The sequence below is a fragment of the Balaenoptera acutorostrata genome, chromosome 19 (genome assembly GCF_949987535.1).
Source record: "Balaenoptera acutorostrata chromosome 19, mBalAcu1.1, whole genome shotgun sequence".
NCBI classification, from domain to species: domain Eukaryota; kingdom Metazoa; phylum Chordata; class Mammalia; order Artiodactyla; family Balaenopteridae; genus Balaenoptera; species Balaenoptera acutorostrata.
In genome coordinates this window covers 3407199-3433583 of record NC_080082.1, presented here as the reverse complement: position 1 = coordinate 3433583, position 26385 = coordinate 3407199, and the positions used below count along the sequence as shown (strand labels likewise).

Genomic DNA, 26385 nt, shown 5'->3' with positions numbered 1-26385 from the left:
ACATCATAACAAACATATTAAAATACTCCCACATTATCTAAATACTCTTAAAGAATTTAAGCTTTAAAAAAATAGTTTTCACTGGAAATTATTTGGCAATGGGGCACATTTAATTTATGATTGCTATGACTGCCTGGGAATCATGGTATTAGGAAATTCTTACCAAGTGATTTCTAACTCACGCATGGTTTTCAAATATAATGACATGTTTATCAATAAACTACGGTTATGAAGTTGACATGTTATATTTCAGGGATCTTTCTTTGAATATTTATTCACTTTAGATTTGCAGTGTATTTTTTTGCATTTGGGGCCTAATAAAATTTCTTTTTCAGTCCCAAACCTTTTCATAGGTCCTTGAAAAGCCTAATGAAAAAAATGGCCCGATGCACACTGCTGCTTGTGTATGATTGACCAACTAGGCATAAAAGTCAATGAAGAATCTCACGTTTCTCTATTCTAAGGCTACCCCAGAACAGAACATGGAAAAGCAAGTCTTCTTCATTTCCAGGACTTTCTTTCTCATTTCTGTTCCCCCACTCCACTCCCATGTTTACAATAAGTGCCAGCTGACATGCAGGAGAGGCTGGACACTGACACAGATACACAGGGGACCCTTCTCAACACAACCCATGTTTTCTGGGGAAAAGAATTTATGATGAAAATTTCCCTAGTTGGACATTCTAGCCTTAACAGCTAGACACTGCCGCTTTTATTTCCTTTGTTCAGAGGGCAGTGGTTTCAGACACGCCTTCAGCTGGCCCACAGCAGCTCCAGGAACTTCGGCCACACTAGCAGAGATGACAGCCTGACCTGGCCTGGGTGGTGGCGCGGGGGCCACACTGAGGGGACCCCTGGCCGTCTGCAGCATCGACCTCGGGGCCCTTACCATCCCAGCCTTGACCTGCGCTGTCAGACCTCCACCTCGGCCCCGACCTCGGCCAGCTGACACCCACCATCCACCCCACAGCCCTGACCTCCGCCATCTGACCCCCTGCCTCAGCCCCAACTGGCCTGACTTACGCCATCTGGTAGCCACCATCCGCCCTAACCTTGACCTGGGGCGACGGACGCCCCCGCGGCCCTCGGGAATTCCTGCGGACACTCCCGGGACCCCCGGAGCGGACCCCGGAAGACTCGCGGACCGTTCGGCCGCCGACGCCTCCGAGCAAAGTGATTTCTCGGAAAGCCGAGTGCTTCGAAGAAGGCGGGCCAGGCGCGCCGCTCCCATTGGGCGGCCCCTCCCGCCCTTCCGCACCTATTGGCCGGCACGGCCGTCGCTCTGCGCGCCGGGCCCGCCCCCGGCCTTAAATTAGCGCGGGCGCCCGGGGCCGCGGCGCATCTCCGGAGCTCGGCGGCGGGCGTGGGAACGCGGGCGGCGGCCGACGGCTGGCGGCGGCGCAGGTGGGCGGCGGGCTGGAGCACCGGGGGCGCGGGCGGCGGCCTGGGGGTCCTGGGCCTGGGGCGCAGACGGCGGGCGGCGGCGCAGGTCGGCCTGGGGCGCGGGCGGCGGCGGGCGGCGCAGGTGGGCCCGGGGCCTGGGGCGCGGACGGCGGGAGGCGGCGCAGGTAGGCGGTGGGCTGGGAGCCCGGGCCGGGGGCGCGGACGGCGGCTGGCGTGGACGCAGCGGCCGTGCAGTCTTGGTCTGCTTTCTCTGTCTTCGTTTTCTCCTGAATCCGAACCGAGCATCCAGGTGTGGCTGCTCCCAGAGATTGGCTGTTGCTTTAAAATAATCTTGTTTTTCTTAAAATCTGGTTGGCATGGAAGACTGTAGAATGGCCCATACAATGCAGGGAAATATTGACCCCCTTGTTGTAAGACCTTCTCCTTTCCCGCTCAAATCCTACTCTTGGAACAGGGCTGGAGTCATAACTGTGAAACTGCCCCTTGTACAGCCGCGCTGGTGGGGTTAGATTGTGACGGGGCGGGCTGGATTTTTAAATTCTGATCGATGACAAGTAAGACTTCTGAGTGCGGTTGGAGGTCTTTTGCTTCCATAATAGGCCGGTCGTTCCTGTCAAGAAAGTCTGCTTAGGGCTCACAGCTAAAAGAGCATTTTGGTGTAACATGAGCCCCAGGGCAAAGGGCAGACTTTTCTAAGGTGAGGTGTGCTCCTTACCCAGGGCGGTGAAGTGCTTTGTGAATGGAAACTAGAGACTGGATTTTCCAGAGTTTAAACTACCCCCCAACATATGCGGGATGTAACCCACTTTTTTTGAAAGCCAAGTTAGGAGCCAGCCCTTAAATGACAGTCCTTTTGGATTATGGCAGTTTCTTCTCCAGAGAATTGGGAGAGGTTTAGGTATTTCAGCAAGATTGGGACCAGAAGGAGAAATGGCTTTTGTGCTTTTGGTCTTATGGGTGTCCAGGGCGAATGACCAGGCGCCCTGAGAGACGTGGGGAAGGTGAGTCCTGCACCTGCACCACCTGTCAGGCCCTTCCTGGAATCCGGGTTGGGTGGGCCCAGGGCAGCCTCTTATCACCTCCTGCCTGGGAAGCCTGATCCCCGGCTGATTTATAGGGATGCAGATTAGCTCCAGATAGGACTTGGCCATAAAGAGAATTATTACCTAAAAATCGAGGAAGAGGAAGTTTTAAACATGTGACTGGGCTTATAAACGTTTCCTGGCTCTGTATTTGGTGGAATTTTGTTAGTGATCAGTAAATTGTTATGGATCACACTGTAAAAGAATCTTAGGCTTTTAACGCCACTTAGAATCTTGGAGGGGGGCTTTCGGTGACAGTTTAGGTGAGCTGTCCATATGCTGAGATCCTCTCACTTAACTGTGGCTTTTCTCTGCAGGGTGAGTAAAATGAGATCCTGCTGGGGGCCTTGGGGGTCGGGATGCCTCTCTGGGCCTCAGATTTTTGTCTTTTGAACGAAGCGGGGGCTGGATTAGATGATTTCTAGAATATTTTCATGTTGTGTGACTCACTCTTCCTCTCAATGCCATTCTCTTACCTTTTTTTTTTTTTCTTTTTCTTATAAATCACCACAAGATTCGTTCTTAACAGTTTGGGGGTTATGAATCCATTAGAAATCCTGATGAGAAGGTGTTGACCCGCTTTCTAGCAAAATGCCCGTACAAACAAAACTTTGCTTTCTATTTCAGGAGGCTCCTGGAGCATGGACTCCAGTTTATGAACTTTGTACTAAGGGGGTGAGCAAAATGCTAACGAGCGGGAACATTTCATTTAATCGACAGATCCGCAGACACCAGCCTTCTTTTGTGTTCTGGCCCCTTTGGCCCTCCTCCACACAGCTCCTTCCTCAAGTGAGGGGAGATGCTCCATCTTTCCTCCAGGAAAGCCCTGTGGGAATCTCTGCCCTGCTAAGTTATTTTCTGGGGTGCGTGGTGGTGTCGTTTCATCTCTCTCACCAGGTGTCCCTCCCAAATCTGTCCCTTCCAGTTTATAAACACGAGGGACTGTTTTCAAATTCTGGGACTTTGAGATCCATGCACTTTGCCGATGAGGAGAGCCTCAGAGAGATGGTCAAGTGACTTTCCCAAGGTCTAGTTAGAGAAAAGCCTTCGCTGGGGTCTACAGTTTCCAAATCGAAGTCCGGTTCCCGTTTCACACGCTTCACTCCTTTTGAATCCACAAACGGGCAACTGGAGTTAATTGGATGAAAAAGTTACAGGTGGCGCTCATGGGCCCTCACCTCCTCCTACCTGGGACCTGGACCCCTTCTCCGACCGCATAGCCATCTGCGGGGTGGCTGGAGTGTCCAAAACACACACACACTTTTTGCTTTATGGACCAGGATGGCTCTGGACGTGACCATGTTCTTAGGGATGTTATGTCTTGTCACTGCTGATTGTTTCAAATTTGTTGGCCCGAAGAGGTCACATTTTAATCGGAAGAATTGAAATGCTGTTTTTTTTTGGGTGGGCGTCTGTCCAACCGCCTAGGGGATTTCCACCCTGTTCTTGTAAACGTGGGCTGTGAGTCGATACGGTACAGTCGTGCTCTCTTTCTGTGTGCTGTTGGGAAAGCTGTCTGCTCTGGCTAGAATATTCTTCCCAAGGGTGTCTTTGGGCGCCCGGGGTGGTGAGGCCCCCAGATTCTGGTGCATTCTGGGAGAGGCTAGCTTTGCTCTGTTCTGTCACTGCAGTTGTTTTCCTCACTCTTGTCCTCTATCTCCCAGTTGGTCATAAGAGTTCCTGAGGAGGCAAGTTGGGACAGTAGTAACAACATGTGTTATTTAAAGAGAATCTTCTCAGGTCCAGGCAGTGTGTGAGGTGCTCTATACGTGTCGTCTGAGTCCTCACCATGACAACGCCCGGTATCTGCAGTTATCCTGGTGTGTCAGCCAGCGTAGCTGACACTCCGAGGTTAAATGACGATCCAGGCTCACCCGGCTGAGAGATGGTGAGACTTGAATGGGACCCCAGCTTGGTCCCATTCCCAAAGCAGCTGTGAAGGGGCAATCTAGAAGGGATAGCCTTGAGGATTTCTTGTTTCTCGGAGAGCACAAATGTCATATTTGCTCGTGCATGCTGGTCCAGTGGGGCATTGAGTCATGGAATTGGCTCTCAGAGCAATCGACTGCTCATTGAGGGCACCTGGAAAGGTGAAAGTGATTTCCCCCATCTCCTGCTAAAAATGGAACGATGAGTGACGCTCTCAGATGCGGCTGTGTTTGCGTGAAACAGAACAGGGGGTGAGAGCTGGAAAGAGCACAGCCAGAGCCTTAGTTGGGGCCACATCTGTGACGCACAGCTGCAGATTTCCCAGTGAGCTTTCAGTTTCCATTCAGGGTTGGAGGTCCTGGAAGCCGGCATTGTCTTCTCACAGCAGGTGGCCCAGAGTTCCTGGATCCGTGGGTTTCCCCCAAGCCGGCACCTGTGTTGTGATCCTCTGATTTTCCTGTTAGCAGTTCTTGGCTGTTGAGTACCTGGGGTGCTGTGAGTAATTAGACAGTGTTTGTAATTTCACAGGCTATGTTTTCTCTTTCCAAGGATGTGTGACCGCAACGGCGGCCGGCGGCTGCGGCAGTGGCTGATTGAGCAGATCGATAGCACCATGTACCCAGGGTTGATCTGGGAGAACGACGAGAAGAGCATGTTCCGGATCCCTTGGAAACACGCTGGCAAACAGGATTACAACCAGGAAGTGGACGCCTCCATCTTCAAGGTAGTGGCTTGGCCTCCCTGCCACCTCGTGAGCTCCTGGGGGAGCTGTGGAGTGATTGCTGTCTTTCTTATTTGCTTGAAAGTTAATCCAATTTTTCTTAAAACAAATGAGTGCTGAATGTGTCTCAAAAAATATAGTAGGTGATTTTACACCTGTTATACGATTTAACCCCATTCCAGGTTAGTTGTATATTGTTGGCATTTTCCGATGAGGGAAACCGAGGGCACTTTCTTCCCTTGCGCTACCATTTCTTTTGCATGAGGACTGGCAAACACAGAGAGAAGATACTTCTTTTAGACTGAGACCTTTTCCCCCGGGCTGCCCCCTAAATTCCATTTAGAATTCTAGGAAAGGTTTAATTCTTCATTCTTTCAGAGTTGCTACTTCTGCTTGGCAGTGTAGGGTCAGCTCGGATGAGAGAGACACCATCTGTCATCACTTCTGGGGCCAGGTCATGTGGGTGTCCTGAACCTGCAGCCGGTGTCTAAAACTAGCCCACTTCCCTTGAGAATCATCAGTACCCCAAGCATGGAGCGAGCTGCTGTGTAGTTCCACCACGTGCACTGAGACAGCAGCGCTGACTGAGAGTTTGCTCTGTGCTAGGCCCAGCCCCACGTGTTTTATTTGTTTTCCTCCCACACAATCCTATGCAGTAGGTGCCGTTCCTGTCCTTGTTCTGTAGAGGCTCCAAGAGGAGAAGTGACTTGTCCAAGATCTCCCAGCTCTTGGATGATGGAGGCAGTGTTTGAACCCAGGCATCCCAGCCGTGAGCCCAGGCTCCCAACCCCTAGCCGTACCCATCACCTAGATTCAGGCAGAAGAGCCAGGGCATCCCAGCTCTGCAGCCCAGCCGGCTCATCAGGATCCCCCACTGGTCATCAGGGCCACAGAAGTGCGGGCTCCACCCCTTGGGAGATTTGGAGCCCTAGGTCCAAGGTGAGCCCAGGCCTCCATGTTTGCAAACAGACATGTCAGAGGTGATCCGACTCAGAATCTGGGTTGCAAACTGCTGCCATATGTGCTTGTTGTGTGGGCATCTGGGGGCCAGAGTCCGGGGGGGGGAGAGTGAGTGAGTGTGGGGAGGAGCCAGGAGGCTGAGCAGGGTGGGGGGCGGGCAGAGCCAGACCCCAGGCACGCATGAGTGAGGGGAGCAAAGGCCTGCAGGACCCCAGCGCAGCATTGGACCCTTAGCCGGGATGACTGTCCCCGACACAACCAAAATGACAGAGATTATACCTTGGCCCCAGAGCAGAGCACTGATAGGTCAAAGCTGGCTCATGAGGCATTTCAGTCCTTCACGTCTCTGCCTGGTGTTTGCAGGGGGGCTGCACGTCTTAGCACTTCTGTTACTGTGTAACCCGGGTCACAGAGCTCTTTGACAATCTGATGCCAGTTGCCTGCCCCTCCAAGAAAAGTGGGCGCGTGCGGACGTTCTGCGTTCACCTTCAAGGGGGCCCTCGTGGCCTGGACATTCATCCGGCAGGTTTCTTCCCTTCAGGGACCCCAGGTCGGGAGCCTGGGCACTGCTCATGCCTCCTTTCTCCTCCTTGGTGGCATCGTGGATTCCTCTCTCGGAGAAGCTTTTTGCCTTTGGCATCACGGTGAATTTCTCTTGGGAATGGCTCCATCTAAATTTTAATATTGCCCAAGGTGCAGCCAGTCGATTGGGAATTCTAGATCACAGATGGCTGTAAGCCAGGGCTCCGCCACCTGGGGCCAGATTGTTCCTTGTGTGGATCCGTCTTGTGCACCTCAGAGGATGTTAGCATCATCCTGGCCTTGACCTTCTAGATGCCGGTAGCACCCTCTGCCCCACTGTGACAACCAGAAATGCCCCTGACGTTGCCAGATGCCCCCTCCCCACTGAGAACCCTGCTAGGAGCGGACCGTGGCCAGGATGAACAGATTGAAGCGGAGGCGTGGGGGTGCTGAGGGCACAGTTGGAGGCTGACCATCAGTAAAACTGCTTCAGGAGGGGGCTGGGGGCGGGACCAGTGGCTGTACGGCCCCGCTTGTGGCTTGCCGGCGGAGATGCAGGCCTCTCCGTTCACCGTGCTCCCGCTCTGCTCTGGGGGGTAATGAAATAGAGCCCCAGATTTATACATCTTATGCAATGTTCTTCATGGCCGTTTCAACAGCGTTGAGAAAAATGTGCAAGATTCCCAATGTTTCCGTTGATTACGCAGTCCCTCAGTGTGGCAATCTGAAATGAGTCTACAATCTCGGCAGGAATGGGGGCGGGAGGGAGACCGGGCGCCCACCCAGAGCTGGGCGGCCACCCGAAGGGCGACAGCCTGGGCTGGTGGACACGCACATGGTGGAAGGACCCGTCTGGCCCGTCCCCACGTGGTGCTCACTTCCATCCACCAAGGGGTACGTCTCTGCCATGTCCACCAACAGAGCTCTGCTGTTGGAAGAAGCCAACAGTCAGGCCTTGAGCCATCTTGAGGATTTTCTGTTTAAGTAGAGAACCTTTTGTTTCAAACATTCAAAGAAAACCTTTCAAAAATTTATGAGTTAAGAGAAAAAATAAAAACGAGCCTGCTTTCCTGCCCTAGTCAGGGATCGTAAGAAGCCACTTATACCAGAGAATCCTTCATTGTCTGCAGGTGTCATTGCGAGGTCAGCTTCGTGGTGAGGACCAGAGACAGGAGATTGAAAAAGACATCAGTTCATTTTGTATTATCCCTGACTGTACTGATGAGGCCCTGATATCAGCTCATATTTATTCTTAAAAAAGTATTTTGCCTCCTTTTCATAAAGTTGAGGGGGAAGATCTAGTTAACTGAGGGTTATGACTCGTTAATTGTTCTGCCATTGACCAGGCTTTGTGACAGGCCTGAATAAATTAGAACTTACTTAGTAGCAGATATTTCAAATTCAGTAGGCCTTCGAGGAAAAAAATCGCATTTGACTTTTAAAGCACAAAATGAGACAGTAATGTTTTTTGTTTTCTGTTGTTTTTAAATTTTATTGAAGTGTAGTTGACTTACAATGTTGTGTTAATTTCTGCTGCACAGCAAAGTGACTCAGTTATACATATATATATATTTTTATATTCTTTTCCCTTCTGGTTTATCACAGGAAATTGAACATAGTTCCCTGTGCTCTACAGTAGGGCCTTGTTTCTTATCCATTCTGTATTTAATAGTTTGCATCTGCTAATCCCAAACTCCCAATCATCCCTCCCCCTTGGCAACCACAAATCTGTTCTCTATGAGACAATAATGTTAAATGGGGAAGAGCCGGTGGTCCCGGGTTTAACGCTGGCTGCTGACGAGCACAGAGCAGCACACGGACAGGGGAGACGTAGGTTCCGGTGTACTCTGAGCCGCTGCGTGGCTGCTGATGGGCCTCAGGTCACTCTGTTCTCTCTAGCATTTGCTCTTGAAGAGTCCTGAGAGATCACCCAGGTAAGCTGGTATTTGCGAGCCGGCCAGAGAGCCCGGCAAGGGCTCAGGGCAGGCTGGCGGTGGGGCGCCCGATGCAGCCCGGTGCACGTCCTGACCGCGGGGCCCTGCTTTGCTCTTTGGGTCTGGCTTTCCTGGTGGGGTGAGCGTGAGCTTTGAATGGACGGGTGCCCACAGCAGTGCCCCGTGGGCTGTGCAGCTCTGGATACACCACAGCTGGCCTAACATGGCCCCCAAATCCACGCTCTTCCAGGCCCATTGGTAACGCGGATTACCAGCTCAGTGGTTCTCAAATGAGGGTGTGTGTGAGTCATGATAGTACTTCCTTAGGGGACACTTGGTAGTGGCTGGAGATGTTCTGGGTGTCACAGCGGGGAGAGGGGATGCTACAGGCACTGAACTTGTCGTCCATCAGGGGAACAAGCCAGGCCGATTTTATAAATTTTATTTATTTATTTATTTGGCTGCGTTGGGTCTTCGTTGCTGCGCGCGGCCTTTCTCTAGTTGAGGCGAGCGGGGGCTACTCTTCGTTGCGGTGCGTGGGCTTCTCATTGCGGTGGCTTCTCTTGTTGCGGAGCACAGGCTCTAGGCATGCGGGCTTCAGTAGTTGTGGCACGCGGGCTTCAGTAGTTGTGGCTCACGGGCTCTAGAGCGCAGGCTCAGTAGCTGTGGAGCACGGGCTTAGTTGCTCTGCGGCATGTGGGATCTTCCCGGACCAGGGCTCGTACCTGTGTCCCCTGCATTGGCAGGTGGATTCTTAACCACTGCACCACCAGGGAAGCCCTACCAGAACTATTTTAAATGGGAATCTGACTCAGGGTGTTATGGAGTTCCTGGCCACCTAAGTCAGAATCACTGGGATGTTGGCTAAAGATACGGGTTCCCAGACCTAACCCACAGGTACCCAAGGAGACTCTTGAGGGGCAGGGCCCAGGAATCCCTATCTTAACGAGCTTCCCAGGGGATCGGTACATGCATTAAGCTTGGGAACACCTGCCTGCTGCTTGCTGAAGTAGAAATTCCTTGGGTTGGAAGTCAGAACAGCTGGTTTTTAATCCCAGACTGGGTCACCTTGGGAAAGTCAGCTCTTAGAATTTCATTTTCCTGGGTGAGGGTTGAGAATTCCCTCCAGATCTCCTATTATTTTAGGCTGGAAGACATGTCTGATTTTGCCTGACACCAAACGTTATTTTCACCTGACAGTAGTGACCTCCTGATTGGTGTGTCTGTATTCCAATTTTGAAATCTAAAAACTGTGCCCATCCACGTTTTTAATTTTTTTTTTTTTTTTAAATACTGCCCCATTTTACATTTTGACTTAAAGTTTCCAGCTTTGAATTTCTGGTCCTAGTTCAGATTCTAAGGTTTGGAGAGGTCAGAAAATGGAGCTGTAAAAAAACCCACAGAGAGGGAAAACATTTCTTTGCATTTTAAACAGTACCCTGGGGAGCGGTAGGGGAGAAGGGGGTGGGGAAGGTTAGAATAAACGCCAAAATGCAAAACAAAATTGCTGTTAAAAGTAGCAGGGCAGTGGATGACCGCATTCAGACTTTTTTGCAAATGTTCCTTTTTCACGCTAAATTTTAGCTAGAGGTTGATTTGAAAAAGCAACAAATTGCCCTTTGTTTTGAACATTCTAGTGAAACCATGTGAAGCTTCCTCTTTGTGCTACTTGACCTCGGGCTCCTCCCGGCCCTCTGGTCCAGGGGAGGATTTGCAGGGGGCAGAGCCAAGACACACGTGTGTGTGTGTGTGTGTGTGTGTGTGTGTGTGTGTGTGTGTCCCCTTGGGCCTGGGTTCGAGTTCCGGAACGCCCTCCCCCTGACCTGGGTCTTTTCACTTCTGTCAGAGGAAGTGGTCTGCTTGGGGTCTCTGAGCCCTGAAATCCTGGACTGAGGACCTTCAGGAGGGCCAGCAGAGCAGGTCCTGCCCGTGGCCCTGGGGCCAGCTGGGTACTTCATGGGTTTTCTTCTCTTCCTTCAGGCCTGGGCCGTTTTTAAAGGGAAGTTTAAGGAAGGGGACAAGGCCGAGCCGGCCACATGGAAGACGAGGTTACGCTGTGCTTTGAACAAGAGCCCGGATTTTGAGGAAGTGACAGACCGGTCCCAGCTGGACATTTCTGAACCGTATAAAGTTTACCGAATCGTCCCCGAGGAGGAGCAAAAATGTAAGTATCCTTTCTTTATGGGCACTCGGCCCAACGGAGGCCACCTGGGTCTGGGGTTCGAGTCGCTGCCCACGGGGTCCAGCTAAACAGATAGTTCTCTCCTTTACGTCAGCAGAGGTTGAGGTCTCCTTCCGCTGACCTCACCCACCATCTGCTGACTGTGGCAGCTTCCAGTTGAGAGGCAGCGGACGGGAGGAAGGGGCGGGAGACGGGGTGGCAGCTGGCACTGCTGCTCGCTGCCTGTTGGACCAGGAGCGAGTGCTGGGGCCTCCCTGGGGCGCAGCCACGGGCTTGGACGGGAGCAAGCCTCCCCGAACAGTGCCGATGAGGGATTCCTTTTGTTTTCTAGCAGCTTGCAGAGCAGGCCAGGAGAAAATAAGGCGGACAAAGCAGGGATGGCTGATAGGGGTTGAGGGCAGAGTTCCTGAATGAACTTGCAGATGGAGCGCTGTTGGCTTCATTGCTGGAGGTCGGATATGCTTCTAGATACTAGATCCTGGCCGTTGTTTGGGAACCCCCAGATGTGATAATTCCTGAAGTCTCCTCCCGCTGTAAAATCCCAGGAAAGCAGTTGTGAGGAGATTAAAGCAGAATAGCAAAAACCTGCCTGACATCGCCCCCCCGCCCTAATGTCCACACTCTGCTCTGGTCAGACTTCACTAATCGATCAGGATGTGTTGAGCTCAGATCTGGCCTCAGGCGTTTTCAAAGTGCTGTGCTCTGCAGCTGCTACAGATTAGAGCTGGCCCAGGAGATGAAACCTAATTACCACCCCTAGTTAAAAACATTCTTTCAACAGGTTGACTTTCTTAGCCATTTGATGTAGCAGTTAGAATCTTGGCACAGCATCCTTTCCTCCCTAGCCGCTTAGTCAGTCCTCCAGTAATGCTGGGAAGAAAATAGAACCCTTGAAAACTACCTAGGGCTGGGCAGGAATTCTGAGTTTCTGAGGGGGCTCTTCCCACTGCAGGGAGGTTGAAAATGTTGGTACGTAATTTTTAAAAAGTTAAAATCGTGACTCTCAGAAATAAATGGTGAGCCTGGGTCGGAGAGTTGTCTAACTCATTAACGAGGGCACCAGCGTGCCGTCGTCTAAGATTGCTTCACAGAACATGCAGTGCAGGTGCGCACGGTCGGTGAAAGGCAGAAGGCTGAGCCGAACCTGTGAGTGTCCTGCCCGGGCAACACAACCATGGTTGGGGGTGATCTTCTCTAGTGATAATTTGTAGCTTAGTTGTCTGTGAATTAATACCTTACTCTACTGAGTCTGAACCCTAATGGATAATCAGTAGGAAGTCAAACAAACTGACCTTCCCCATGGAGAATCAGATGGCCCTTCGGGGGACACCTCTTAGCTAATACTCTGGGGTGCTCTATTGCCATCTGACTTCCAGTTTGGGATAAATTTTTCATCATCACAAAGTATAATAAATTGTGACTTGAAGGAATAGAGAAGTTTCTCTTAATCCTCCCACCCACAGGGTCAGCCAAGCTTGAACGGGCAGGTGACCCTGGCTTGTTTATAGCTCGGGGCGCAGCCAGCATCGCCTGCAGGGGTGGATTTACAGAAGCAGCGGTTCTCAGGGGGCAGAGAAGCTTCGCATTTGCATAATGTCTAGGTGGGCGCACTCTCCTCTGTACCTCAGTGGTTTGCTGGCTACTCTGGGGGTGCCCCACCTGCCCCCTGCTGCCCCCATCAGCAGCTTCTGAGTGGTTTTTTCAAATCAAAATCAAATCAATATTCAGTCCGGATGAAACAGTGGGTCAGTTCTACAGATGATTGGGACCGATGAATTCCAGCAAATGAGTGTTTGTTGGTCATAATACATCTCACATGGATAAATGTAATGAGGTGAGTTTCTGGCTGGGGAAGAGGCCTGAGAGGGGGGAAGAAACTAGCCAGTCCAGAGTGCTTGTCGTGGGAACGCTCGTGTGCCTTTAGACGGCTCCTGCCGCAGGCGGGTTCCAGCCTGGGCATCCGCGAGCCTTTATGGTGCGCCACGTGTGTGCGCAGATGCACACATGTCTGTTGGGAAAGGCCAAAATGAGATTTCCTGCCCATTAACTTTAAAAAAAAGACTCCAACCTGCAAACGCATTTTGTCGGGAAATCTTTGCGTGTCAGATGCCCTAGCTTGTAACTCTAACCTCTGTCGGGTGTAGAGTAGATCTGATGTGAGTTCATCTTAGATCTCAGCAAATAGAAGGAAGAGACCAAAGTGCTGCCTTGGTCCTCTGAGTGCTGGACACAGCAGCAGGCGACTTCTCTTGTGCCTGCTGACCAGATGACTGAAGCAGCGCGGGAAAAAGGTTTCTAGGCCTTTCCCAAACCAGTGAAGATGCACATTGGCTTCTGTTTCCTTCAGCCTAGCCTTAAGAAAAAGCACTGACTGTGGCCTTGATGATGGTTGTGATGCCTCAGTGCTGGTTGTCATGCGCTTGTCCGGTTTTCCGTAGGCAAATTAGGCGTGGTGGCTCCCGGCTGCATTAGTGAAGCCACAGAGATGGAGTGCGGTCGCTCCGAAATCGACGAGCTGATCAAGGAGGTGAGTGGCGGCAGCGTTTCCAGAGGTCCGGCCCCGACAGAAGCTGCGCGTGTTCGGTGGAGAGCAGCGCCATCCCAAATGTTCTGCCGAGGCATCCGGGGCCGCGGGCTCTCGCTCGCTCGCTCAGGGATGGGGCGTGAGGACCTGCCATCCTCGCGAGGCCAGCCTCGGCCCGCTGGTCAGCCCCCTGCAGCTTACAGTCTGTCCTTCATCCCGAGGGCTGGGGCCGAGCTGCCTGCTCTGCAGCAGTGAAGTTCCCTCAAGCTCTAAACTTGTCATATTTTAAACATTTTGAATGGTACCGTATATTCCCTTGCCTCTTTAGGCAGGCTGTAGTGAAAAAGTAAACGTTCTTTGCTGCTTGGGGTTGTCGTCATGATACGGATTATCATACAGCTCTCGCACTGGTTACTAATATGCAGCTCTCAGTCCTTGATGGGTTGGAAAGCCATACAACCAGGCTTATTAGAATTGTACACAAGCTCATAGTTCATAGGCTATAAGTGAAGGCTTAATGGGGTCTCCTTAGGCAAAACACGTGCGTTTTTGAATACTAATTTTAGCTACCTTTAGCTTCATAGCTATGTTTTTGTGCATGTTGCAAGGCCGACATTGCCTAGCTAAAATTATTCCGCACAGCCTTGCAAAAGGGGGTGTGGGTGCTATACAGATTCTTCTCAACACTCACATGGCAATAACAGAATCCTTTGGAGTGCTTTGAGGGAGAGAATGTAGATAACAAGATGTAGCCTCCTCTGGGCTGCCTGGCTTTCCTGCAGATGGCAGCTGTTAAGTCTCTGGGTGGGCTCTGGCAGCAGACCCAGTGAATTCCTGGCTTCATTTCTTTCCAGTGATGTCCCGTTTTCCATACAAGGCTTTCCAGCCAACTCAGCTAAGAGAGATACTTGCGTTGGCACGTGAGGATCCCAGCGAGAGCAGGTCTCCAAAGTTTTCTCGTTGGGTTTGCCAGCCTCCTTTAAGGACTGGGTCAGAGATGGAAAGTCTAGACGTGGCGCGTGGAGTGAGATTGGCTGGAGCGCGGGAGACTGTGTCTAAGGTCACCATGTGCTTCCCCAGGGCGTTAGGGCAGCTGGGTGACCTGGCCATTCGGTTTTGCAATAGGCACTTCCATGTAAAAGGCCAGTAAACACATGAGGGGGCCCCGCGAGGCTAGTGATTCGGTCTCGTGGTTTGACCGCTCAGCCTGGTGGATTTATTGTCTTGGATCTTTGAAGATGCAGAGTGAAACTTTGCTTCATCTCGTGTGATAGAGATGACAACGTGGTTTTAGTTAAGTCTGGAAGCCCAGTGACAGCACCGCTCTCCTCTCTCGCCCCTGCCCCAGCCTCCCGTGGACGATTACATGGGGATGGTCAAAAGGAGCCCCTCCCCGCCCGAGGCCTGCAGGAGTCAGCTCCTCCCAGACTGGTGGATGCAGCAGCCCAGCGCAGGTGAGGGCGGGGGCCCCCCCGCGCTGCGGGGGGTTGGGGGGGCCAGAGGTGTTCCCATGGCTACCGGCCTTCACTCCTTTCTGCTTGGGGTGGGGTGGGCGGGGAGGCTACCGTGATCCCTATTTTCCTGAAGGTGACTGAGCCCAGAGAGCTGGCGTGGCTTCTGGCCCCGAGGGCGCAGCCTGGCCACGCCTTTGCGCCCCACTTGCCACTGTCCCCTGGAGGCACAGTGTCCTTCCCGTAGGCGGTGGCGCGCCCCGCTGTGCTCCTGGGAAGGGCGGACGGAGGGGCGGGAGACCAGAGGGAAGATGCAGCGGGGCTTGTAGGTTCGTTAGGACAGTCTTGTGACATGAGGACCCCTGAGAGCCAAGGATAGCCGAGGGCATCTGAGATGGGGAGAGCTCGGAGCCCTGGATTCGAATCCCGTGCCAGGAAGTTGCATATCTTATTCGAGCCTCAGTTTACTTGACTATAAAATGGAGACACCAGGACCTGCCCCCAGGGTCGTGAGGACAAGCGAGGCCTTCGCCCTTTTCTTAGCTTCTGATGCCCCCGCCCCTTGAAACAACCCTCCCTCCTGGGGCACGAGCGTCTTTGCCTCCTCCCTCGCCTCTTTGCCCCACCGTCCCCTGTGGGAGACCGGGAGGTGACAGCTGGCCTAGCGGCCTCAGAGTTGGCCAGGCTGCTGGGGGACGATGTCGCCCCGAATCCCTCTGCTGCGGCAACGCGACCGGGAACGCTGGCTGGGCTCCGGGCTCCCCTCCGGGGCAAGGCCTGGGTGCGGGGCCGCCGTCCGGGGTATTCCAGCAGCAGGCCCTGGGGCGGGAAGGAAGTGTGGCCCCGTGGCGTCACGCCGACACACGATCAGAGATCCCACAGCACAGGGGAAGGCTCCGCCCCCTGCCCGCCGGTCGGGTTGAGGTCTGGCTTTATGAAACAAGGGTCGCTGTGCCGGGAGGGAGCACCCTGAACGCGGCGGAAGCCTGCGGCGGGGCCTCAGGAGCACGCACGTGCGGCTCCTAAGGAGACTGGGTTCCCGCACACGGCTGGGGGTCTGGCTGGGTCTGAAGCTGCTTTTGTCTCTCTCCAGCAGGCCTGCCGCTGGTGCCAGGGTACAGCACCTACGACGCGCACCACGCAGGTACGGAGGGGCGCGGGGCGGGCTGGGGGCGGGCCAGGCGAGCTCTTTGAAGACAACGCTCTCAGGACCCGTGGGGGCCCACGAGGGTTGTGGGCGAGCGCGATCCGGTGTCGGAAGTTGGGAGCCCGATTCCTCCTTCTCACTGTTTGGCTTGCGAGCAAGTGGCGGTCTTGAGCTTCTTTTTGGGTTGGACCAACAGACAGATCCAAAGAGTTCTTTCTGGGTGCAGTTATGCAGGAGAAAGAGCGTGGGCACAGACACGCTCAAGGCCCCGCTCTGTGCGACCCCAGGTGGAGGAGCTGAACCATTCTGAACTAAAGGCTCCTGCCCTGTAAGGTAGGGACAGTGGTGACAGCCACCGCAGCAGGGGGCCGTGAGGTTCTAACGGGGTATTGTTACGACGTGCTGGTAGGGACGTAAGTGGTCAGTGTTACTGGGGTCAGTTTCCTTTACTGACATACCCTCTCCCACACCCAGGCTTGTAGCGATAAGGCTACTAATAACAGTGATGACGACGACAGTGGTGATGGTGTTGATGATGACGGTGGTGGTGCTGGTGGTGAAGATGGTGCTGGTTGGGCGCCAGGATCCGTGCTGAGACTTTCATGGCCTCCTCTCATTACAGCACCACCTCTAGGCAGGTGCCGTTACTGTTCCCACTGCACAAGCTCAGAAACGCTGGGTCGTGCAGCTTGTGGGCCGCCGAGCTGGTCCGTTCCGTCCGTGCCCCTGGCCCTTGCAGGCAGAGGTGGCCTGTGCCACATGGTTGTCTAGTTTTGCCGGGGATTCTGGAATTTACATTCAGGCTCATTGGTGGCATCTTCAGGGCAGAGGAAGGCGGTGTCTTCCCCAGTAGCTGCCCAGTTCTGTGAGAAGTGAGCAGCTTGACTCATCAAGATGGACCACAGGACGTTAGGGCTGCGGGCTTTGGGCCTCCTGGTGTAGCGGAGGAAACGGGGCTCAGGGAGCAGTGTCTCGACCAAGGCCCTCACGGGATGGGTGTATTTGGGGGGTGGGTGGAGCCAGGTCTCACCCAGGCCAGAAGATTATAAAGAAAACAACCCTCCTGTTCTCAGAGCTCTTATCCATTGCACGGCAGCCCTGCGAGCTGGGGGCTGTTAGAACTCCGGCTTCACAGAAGAGGAAACAGGCTTTGAGGTTAAATTGCTGGCCCGAGGTCCCACAGCTGGGAAGCGGGGTGCAAGGTTCAAACCCAGGCATCTGGTGCGAGCCTGTTGTTGAGACCGGTTTATGCCTGGGTCACGGGGCCGTGGCCCGGGGAGTCTGCTGACTGATGCTTTCTGGGGGCAGAAGAGTAGCTGGGCACAGGGCTGCGGCATCTGGGTGAGCAAAGACAGCTTAGGGAGGAAGTTTCCTGGGTTGTTCCAGAGCTTCTCAGCACCCAGCGTGTGAGGAGACTCACAGCCACTGCCTCATGCCGAGAAAGTCCTAAAACGTTCTTGTAGAAGTTGTGGACTTTGGTCCCTCTGTTCCGTTCACACACATCCCACTAGGTGAATAAGCTGTCAAGGGTTCCCTGTTCTTAACCCTGCAGGCAGGAGGCAGTGAGTGAAGCGGACACGTGAAAGGCGCCAGGGAGCGGTAGGGAGTGTGGCAAAGTGGAGACCCTTGCCCACTGCGCTGCCCTTGGACCCGCAGACCCAGCCAGCCTCGCTTTCCCCATTTACTGTAGAGAAACCAGAGATCTGGATTTTTATGTGAAACATCCCATGTAAGACGCTGGCAACAGACACGTGTTGACAGCACCCCACTGTGCTGGCGGACCCACACACGCCTCAGGCCGCCAGCGTGTGTTCTCGACTGTGTCGTGGAAGTGACTAGGCTCAAGGGCATCGTCTGGAACTGTCAGAGTGGCAGGAGTGGCAGGCATGGAGCTGGCCTGCTGGGGAGGGCTGGGTCCAGGCCCCCAACTTGGCAGTCGCGTCGTCAGGGCGAGCGCCTTCACTTGTCTATGCCCCGGTTCCCTTACCTGGAAAATGGTGTAATTGTGAATAGTCTCCATCTCAAGGGGGTCACTGTGAGGACTCGGTATGCTAATGGGTCCCAACCACTGGGCTCAGCACCAGGTACGGCTGTGAGACCAGGGATGGGACACAACTACGCAGCTCGTCTTTTGTCCTGTCATCCCAGTTTATTTAACCGTCACTCACACGGTGCTTACACGCGCCGGGCACAAATGCGAGCTCGCACAGTTCTCACAGCTGCCCGGGGCGTGGGGCCGTCGTCTCCACTTTGCTGATGGGGAGACTGAGGCTCGGAGTGGTGGAGCCGCTGCCCGGGCCACCCAGCTGGGGCCACACGCCAGGTGGCCAGGCTCCAGAGTCCGTGCCCCTGGCATCTGTGCTGAGCCGCCACCGTGGTCAGACTGTCCCCCCGCAGGGCTGTCCTCGGTGGGCAAGTGGCTAACCCGGGCGCGGGATGGGGTTGCCGGTGGCCGGGCTGAGGCGCTTCTCCTCCGGGGCCTCCACCGCTCGGCTGGAGTGGCTGTGTGTCCTTGCTCAGGCCTTCCCAGCCCGCGCCGCCCCTCAGCAGGGGCCGCTTGCACAGCCCTCCTGGGCCTGTCTGGAGCACCTGTGCAGCGGCCGTTCACACGGCCGAGAGGCGCTGGCATGAGATAAGGCCTGGGCGATGACAGGGCGGAGGGGCAGAGCGGTGACAGAGTCAATCTGGAGCATTTCATTCATTTGGGACAAAGGTCAGAATTGCTCCGGAGTGTAGGGAGCGGAGCGCGGAGCGTTAGGTGGTGCAGACACGGCACGTGGGGAGGGCGGTGAGCGGGGGACGAGACGTGGGCTGGGATGCGGGTGCCGCTGAGCCCCCCCGGGCCTCAGTTTCCCCAAATGTCAAGGAAACGAGTTGGACTGGACCACCTGAAGCCCCGACCCACAACCCCGCATGATTCGGGAACGCCAGTGAACTCCGACGCGGGAGAAAATGGAGCAGGGCGTCTCGCCGTTTGAGCGGAGCCCAGTGGGAGGGTCCGAGGAATCAGGAGTGCGCGGCATGTTAACCCCGGCCGGGCAGGTGGCTGCTCGCAGGGCCGCCCCTGACGGCGGGGCAGGTGGGGCGCGGCACAGCTCTCGGGGGCACCACGGAGGTGGGCCACTCACAGCCCGTGTGGCGCCAGAGGCAGCCCTCGGCGGGTCTCGGGCACTCGGAAGGTGCCCTGAACTCACCCAGCTCGTTGGTAGTGCGTGTACTTCTTGTAGCTTAAGGTATTACGATGCAGGTCCTGCTGGGGGTGTCCCTGGACTCCCTGTTGTCTTCACTCCCACCTTAGTTTAGAGGCTCCCAAACAAACAGTAGTCACGTGAGCCCCACCTTCGCAGTCGGTTTTCATACCTGGGTGCCGCCTGGACTATTATTAATGTCTGACTTTTCTCGAAGTTTCACTTTTAAAAACTTAAGTTTAATTTAAATGGGGACCATCTATCATTGCCTGTAAAGGTGGAACCAATGCCACTTGTTGTAAGTAGGAACTCAGAGGCCAAAGCAAAGTCAGTGGAAACCAGACACACTGTTCAGAAATTCTGGCCATTATATTACCCCCCCCCCCCCCCAAGGCTCAGAGGCTCAAGTGCTCTGCCTCGTTTGAAAGGGAGGTTGTCAGAATTACGTATTAAGGGTCCATCAGCACCAAACTAGGGCTTTCTTTGATCAGAGATGGAGAGAATATTGAAAATGGAATAATCTTTTCATTTATTTAATGCTGTCTCCCCCCGCCCCCCCCAATCATCTTATGTGTGGCACATTTTGGGAAACATTGCCTTAATTTAAGTACTTTTCAGACTTCTTCCTGAGAACAGGTTTGGATGAAAGGTTTTGGAGAGATTCTTAATTGGAAATTCAGGGAACCCCCAAGGCGACTGTGGATTTGTCAGAAAAAAGATTACATCTTTCTTTTCACTAACCTGGAAATCAAATCTAGCATTTCCTTCCATTATGAACGTAGGAAGTACTGCGTGTGTTTGCGTGTGTACATATATATGTACATTCATATATGTGCATGTGTATATATGTGTTTATACATCTAGTATAAATTGTATGTTGTATACATGATTGATAGATAGATAGATAGTGGTAGAGCAGGGCCTGTGAGATGGAGTTATTTTCCTAAGAATTTAAGTTGTCACAACATCGTTTACCCTCAACCGTGACTTGTAAATTACAGCAGTTACGAGACCATCCCCAGAAGGAGGGAGGACACTCCAGCAATTTTTACTATTTTGAATCGTTGGCTTCCTTAGTGATTCTGTGTATTTAGTCATGCTTATAAAAACCGTGAACTTGCCCAGAATGCCGAGGAGTCCCAGGGTTAAGCCGTCCCCCCTTGGGAGAAAGGCAGGCTCCAGCCATGTTGGCACAGAAGGGACCGGGGCCCCTTCTCCCGCAGCCCCTGACCTGACCCCGTCTCCCCACAGCCTTCTCCCAGATGGTCATCAGCTTCTACTACGGGGGCAAGCTGGTGGGCCAGACCACCACCACGTGCCCCGAGGGCTGCCGCCTGTCCCTGGGCCAGCCCGGCCTGCCCGGCGGCAAGCTGTGTGGGCCCGAGGGCCTGGAGCTGGTGCGCTTCCCGCCGGCCGACGCCATCCCCAGTGAGCGGCAGCGGCAGGTGACACGGAAGCTGTTCGGGCACCTGGAGCGCGGCGTCCTCCTGCACAGCAGCCGGCAGGGCGTGCTGGTCAAGCGGCTGTGCCAGGGCCGCGTGTTCTACAGCGGCAACGCCGCGGCGGGCAGGGGCGGCCCCAACAAGCTGGAGCGCGACGAGGTGGTCAAGGTCTTCGACACCAGCCAGTTCTTCCGAGGTCAGTCCCGACCCGCCTCCCTCCCGCCTGTGCGTCCAGGGGTGGCCCGCGGAGGAGAGGCCCCAGCCAGGGGGCAGCGGGGCGGCCCTGCGTTTGAACCCTGCCCTGCCCGTTCTCCCCGAGCCACCCAGGCCCCTCCCTGCCTGACTCCCGGCGTCTGGAGGGGGTGCCCGCAGAGGGGGCGCCTATGCGGTTCTTTCCTTGCGCAGCTGTTGGAGGATTAAGGAACTTAGCGCCTTGCCACGTCGTTGTGGGCTGTCCCCGGGCCCTGGTTACAGACACAGAGTCTCAGGCCCCAGCTCGGGCCTGCGGGGTCAGAATCTGCATCTTGGCAAGGTCCCCGGACAGTCGTGTCCACGTCCTGAGATAGTGACCTTGTGCACGCCCGCACAGGAGCGCTGCCCGAGGCTGCCGTCATCCTGGGAGGTGTGTGGCTAGGATCCCACGCCCGGGAGTTCCTCCTGGAAGGTCGGGACGTGTGAAATCAGTCACTCTGGTCCCCTGAGGCTACTGGCCAGAGAACTCCCGGGGGCTTTCTGGAGAAGGGGCCCTGCGAAGGGGGACGAGCTCAGGTGCGAAAGCCCCGAGTCCACCTGGCCAAGGGGGTCGCAAGGCCAGGATTCGCAAACACCTTCCCCTGCGCTGGTGTCCCTCCAGAGCTGCAGCAGTTCTACAACAGCCAGAGCCGGCTTCCCGACAGCAGGGTGGTGCTGTGCTTCGGAGAGGAGTTTCCAGATATGACCCCCTTGCGCTCCAAGCTCATTCTCGTGCAGGTGAGAACAGGCGGCTTCAGGGCTCGTGTCCAGACCTTGCAGCCTGCACGTCTGGCTGGGGACCAGGCAGCAGGGCCCGGGGGGCTCCACCCGTGTGCAGGCCTGGACGAGCGCTTCAGGTGTGGGAAGGAGACTCTTTTCATCCCTGAACTATCGTCTCATGTTCCAGGACTCCCACAGTCCACGTTTTTTTCCACTCCTTTTGTTTAGTTCATTTTAAAACTCAAAACCTCCTTTTCAGAAAGAGTCCCCCTGTTCAGTTGTCTTAAGGTCTAAGTTGACAGATTAGGGCTTTGCCAGCCCTTGTTTAACTCCTCTAGTCAAAGAAATGAACTCTAATTGGTGGAATTCTGGACCCTGGCTCGCCAGACTGGAGCGCTACTGGGAGAGTATACATAGGAGTCTTTGCAGGAAGACTGCTTGCTCGCTCATTCATTGGAGGCCTGGAGGTTCTGATGGATGGCTCTGGAGCCGGGTAATCAGAGAGGCCCACCTCACTCCCCACCTCCATCTCTGACCTTGTGGTGCATGTCCCTCCAGATCGAGCAGCTCTACGTTCGACAGCTGGTGGAAGAGGCTGGGAAGAGCTGCAGCGCCGGCTCCATGATGCAGGCTCCCGAGGAGCCCCCGCCAGACCAGGTCTTCCGCATGTTTCCAGATATTTGTGCCTCACACCAGAGACCTTTTTTCAGAGAAAACCAACAGATCACAGTTTAAGTCTCTGTCTCGGGCACCCTGCCCCGCCCACATCTAGAATTTCATTATTACAATTACTGTCGTAATTATTTAAGGATGTGGATCCCTCTGACCTGGGGTGGAAGGCTTTCCCCTGCTCTTCATTTAGTAAGGGCGTCCTCTGAGTACTTGACAGGGAAAGAGAGCTGTGCCCCACTTCTACCTTTCAGATGTAAGCATCGAAACTCGCACCAAATGCTCTGGAGGCTGTAACTGTAACTTGTGATTAAAACATTTATTTCCTGCATTCTCCCCTAATTACCATTAGTTGCTATGATTCTTTCAGTATTTGGAGATACTTGGTATTTCCAAAGACCTGGCATTCAATTTTATTAGCAAATAGCTGTTTCCAGAACAGAAATCTGGAGTAGAAGATCAATTTTGTTTTTAACTTTGGTTAGAGCTATAGAGGTACGATTTCATATGCTTGATTCAGTGAAGTGTCTTCTTTTAAGCATGTTCATAAGATTTAAAGACACCTGGATACCAGCCTTCCTTTAATAAGTGAAAGCAAAACTCTTGGGTTTCTAGAAGAACGCACTGTCTTCCTAGAATTTGGTGCCAGGAGAGCATTTCCATTGCCAGGTGAACTGGTGTGTTTTCACCTTCAGACAATGAAAACTTTCCTTTTGGGCCTCTGTTGCCAGGAAGCCTAGAGCTAAATTTGTTTTTTCGTTTCTGTCATTAAATCATCTGACATACCTCTCTCTTCTTCGTTCTAAATGGTTTTGACCTGTTTTTAAAATATTTGTAGTTTTAATTGCCCTTTTTAAGTTAATTGTCCTATTGTAAACTGCCTTGAATCCTTTTTTTCATAAAGCGGGCAGGATCTAAACCACAAGTTCAAAAAGTAATTGTGGACGGCACCAGCTGTTCGATCGTGGCTTTGACTCAGCCCATCCGTGGGCCAGCGATGTGGACCACGGGAGGGCAGCTGGAGTGCACTGGGGAACACTGGGTGAGATATGTCAGCTTCTCACCACTACGCTGGTCCCCTAGCCCCAGTGCTCCTTGCAGTCAGAGATGACCCCGCTCAGTGTGGAGAAAAGGGAACCCTCCTACACTGCCAACTGCAGGGAATGTAAATTGGTGCAGCCACTATGGAGAACAGTATGGAGGTTCCTTAAAAAACTAAAAATAGAATTACCGTATGATCCAGCAGTCCCACTCCTGGGCATATATCCAGTCAAAACTATAATTCGAAAAGCTACATGCACCCCTATGTTCATAGCAGCACTACTCACAGTAGCCAACACGTGGAAATGACCTAAATGTCCATCAACAGAGGAACAGACAAAGAAGGTGTGGTACGTATATACACTGGAACACTACTCAGCCGTAAAAAAGAATGAAATAATGCCATTTGCAGCAACATAGCTGGACCCAGAGATTATCACACTAAGTGAAGTTAGAGAAAGACAACTACCGTATGGTATCACTTGTATGTGGCATCTAAGATACAACACAAATGAACCTATCTGAAAAAGAAACAGATTCACAGAGAACAGACCTTGTGGTTGTCAAGGGGGTGGCTGGGGGAGGGATGGATTGGGAGTTTGGGATTAATGCGTGGAAACTATTATATATAGAATGGATAAACAACAAGATCCTACTGTACAGCACAGGGAACTATATTCAAAATCCTGTGATTGATAAACCATAATGGAGAAAAATATGAAAAAAAATATATAATTGAATTGCTGTGCTGTACAGTGGAAATTAGAACACTAAATCAACTATACTTCAATAAAATTAAAATAAAATTTAAAAAAATTGTGGTAAAATACACATAAAATTAAAAAAAAAAATGACCCCACTGCACACCAAATTCTACCTTTCAACATACTGGGATTCCAACAGAAAGACCCAGTTTTAGCCCTGGAAGAACTTACCCTATTTACTAGCAAATAACATGCATCTACTCCCCAAAAAACATCCACATGTTTTCCCTCAATCATGATACTAATCAAAAGCCAGCTAGGAGCCTGAAAACAATGGCTTGCTTGGCTTTCTGGTTTCACAATATCGCACTAACCTTCCAATGTGCAGGATGACATATCTCTACAACCACTTAAAATCACTTTCGTTATTACAAAGCACTTGATACCAATGGCATTTTTCACAGAACTAGAACAAAAAATTTTAAAATTTGTATGGAAACACAAAAGACCCCGAACAGCCAAAGCAATCTTAAGAAAGAGAAACAGAGCTGGAGGAATCTGGCTTCCTGACTTCAGACTGTACTACAAAGCAACAGTAATCAAATCAGTATGGTACTGGCACAAAAACAGAAATACAGATCAATGGAATAGTATACAGAGTCCATAGATAAAACCACGCACCTATGATCAACTAATCTATGACAAAGACAGCAAGAATATACAATGGAGAAAATACAGTCTCTTCAATAAGTGGTTAAAATCAATCAATCAATTGCTAAAAAAAAAAAAGTGGTGCTGGGGAAACTGGACAACTGCATGTAAGAGAAGGAAATTAGAACACTCTAACACCATACACAAAAATAAACTCTAAAGACCTAAAACGTAAGACTGGATAGTCTAAAACTCTTAGAGGAAAACACAGGCATAACACACTCTGTTATAAATCACAGAATATCTTTTTTGATCCACCTCCTAATGAAAATAAAAACAAAAATAAATGGGACCTAATTAAACTTAAAAGCTTTTGCACAGCAAAGGAAACCATAGACAAAGTGAAAAGACAACCCAGAAAATGGGAGAAAATATTTGCAAACAAAGTGACCGACGAGAGATTAATCTCCAAAATATACAAACAGCTCATGCAGCTCGATATCAGAAAAACAACAACAAAATCCCAATAAAAAAATGGGCAGAAGATCTAAATAGACATTTCCCTAAAGAAGACATACAGATGGCCAAAAGGCACATGAAAAGATGCTCAACATCACTAATTATTAGATGCAAATCAAAACTACAATGAGTCACCACCTCACACCAGTCAGAATGGCCATCGTTAAAAAGTCCACAAACAATAAATGCTGGAGAGGGTGTGGAGAAAAGGGAAACCTCCTACACTGTTGGTGGGAATGTGAATTGGTGTAGCCACTATGGAGAACAGAATGGAGGTTGCGTAAAAAACTAAAAATAGAACTACCATATGACCCAACAATCCCACTCCTGCACATACATCCAGACAAAACTATAATTCAAAAAGATACATGCACCCCCCGATGTTCACTGCAGCACTATTTACAATAGCCAAGACATGGAAGCAACCTAAGCGTCTAGCGACAGAGGAACGGATAAAGAAGGTGTGGTACATACATACAATGGAACACAGCCATAAAAAAGAATGAATGCCATTTGCAGCAACATGGCTGGACCTAGAGATTATCACACTAAGTGAAGTTAGAGAAAGACAACTATTTACCATATGAGATCACTTATATGGGGAATCTAGTAAAAAATGATGCAGATGAACTTACTTACAAAACTGAGCAGACTCATGGGTATCACAATCAAGTTTTTCGTTACCAGAGGGGAAACATGGGGGGAAGTGATACATTAGGAGATTGGGATTAACACATACACACTACTGTATATAAAATAGATAACCAACAAGGACCTACTGTACAGCGCAGGGAACTCTACTCAACATTCTGTAATAACCTATATGAGAAAAGAATCTGGAAAAGAATGGACATATACATATGTACAACTGATTCACTGTGCTGTACACCTGAAACTAACACAACATTTAAAATCAACTATACTCCAATAATAATTATTTAAAAAATAAGTAAATAAATAAGCACTTGGACATTTTTTCTAAAAAAACAAACGTGTTTTGCTAGATGGGTGTACCCAGGGGCAGGCCAGGATTGGACAGACACGGCGTGGCTGGGCACCTGCAGGCCCCCCACTGCTTGGGGTCACGGGGTCTGTGGGCTTGGCCGAGTCGATCCCACAGTCCGTGGAGACACGGGGCAGGTTTGGGGTGGGGGCATTGGTGACGGTCCATTTGCTTCCCTTCCACTCTCTCCAGGGTGGGGGGAGAATTTTCTATTCGTTCTTCTTTCTCCCAGCATGGCTCACCACCATCCCTGACTCAGAATCTCACGAGGAAAAGGCAAGGAGGGGCCTCACCTGTCAACCCTTGTTTTGAGAAGTGAGAGAAGTTGGGGTTTGGGGACATGATTGCCCCAGCTCAGCCA

General features: G+C 52.1%; 1 protein-coding gene across 4 annotated transcripts; it reads left to right on the top strand.

Moving 5' to 3' along the window:
- Window positions 1-1341: 1341 nt before the first annotated feature.
- Window positions 1342-23658, top strand: IRF8 (interferon regulatory factor 8). Of its 4 annotated transcripts, none has more exons than XM_057535101.1 (9): window positions 1342-1404; window positions 4965-5139; window positions 10533-10716; window positions 13173-13261; window positions 14607-14712; window positions 15806-15853; window positions 20296-20682; window positions 21340-21455; window positions 21996-23658. In XM_057535101.1, the coding sequence occupies exons 2-9, from the start codon at window positions 4966-4968 to the stop codon at window positions 22170-22172; spliced, it is 1281 nt and encodes a 426-aa protein (XP_057391084.1). In that variant the 5' UTR covers window positions 1342-1404; window position 4965; the 3' UTR covers window positions 22173-23658. The 4 variants fall into 4 exon arrangements, with proteins under 4 accessions (XP_057391084.1, XP_057391083.1, XP_057391082.1 ...); XM_057535100.1 differs by having other exon boundaries at window positions 15803-15853; XM_057535099.1 differs by lacking the exon at window positions 1342-1404 and adding an exon at window positions 5822-6075 and having other exon boundaries at window positions 5062-5139.
- Window positions 23659-26385: the final 2727 nt, after the last annotated feature.

What these genes read in the sequence shown, in the direction of transcription:
- IRF8 (XM_057535098.1), top strand. Translation starts at nt 5,869, where the DNA reads ATGATGGAGGCAGTGTTTGAACCCAGGCATCCCAGCCGTGAGCCCAGG. An exon ending in TCGACGAGCTGATCAAGGAG is followed by an intron (nt 13,262 to 14,606) that starts GTGAGTGGCGGC and finishes CCCCTGCCCCAG; the next exon opens with CCTCCCGTGGACGATTACAT. An exon ending in CACCAGCCAGTTCTTCCGAG is followed by an intron (nt 20,683 to 21,339) that starts GTCAGTCCCGAC and finishes GTGTCCCTCCAG; the next exon opens with AGCTGCAGCAGTTCTACAAC.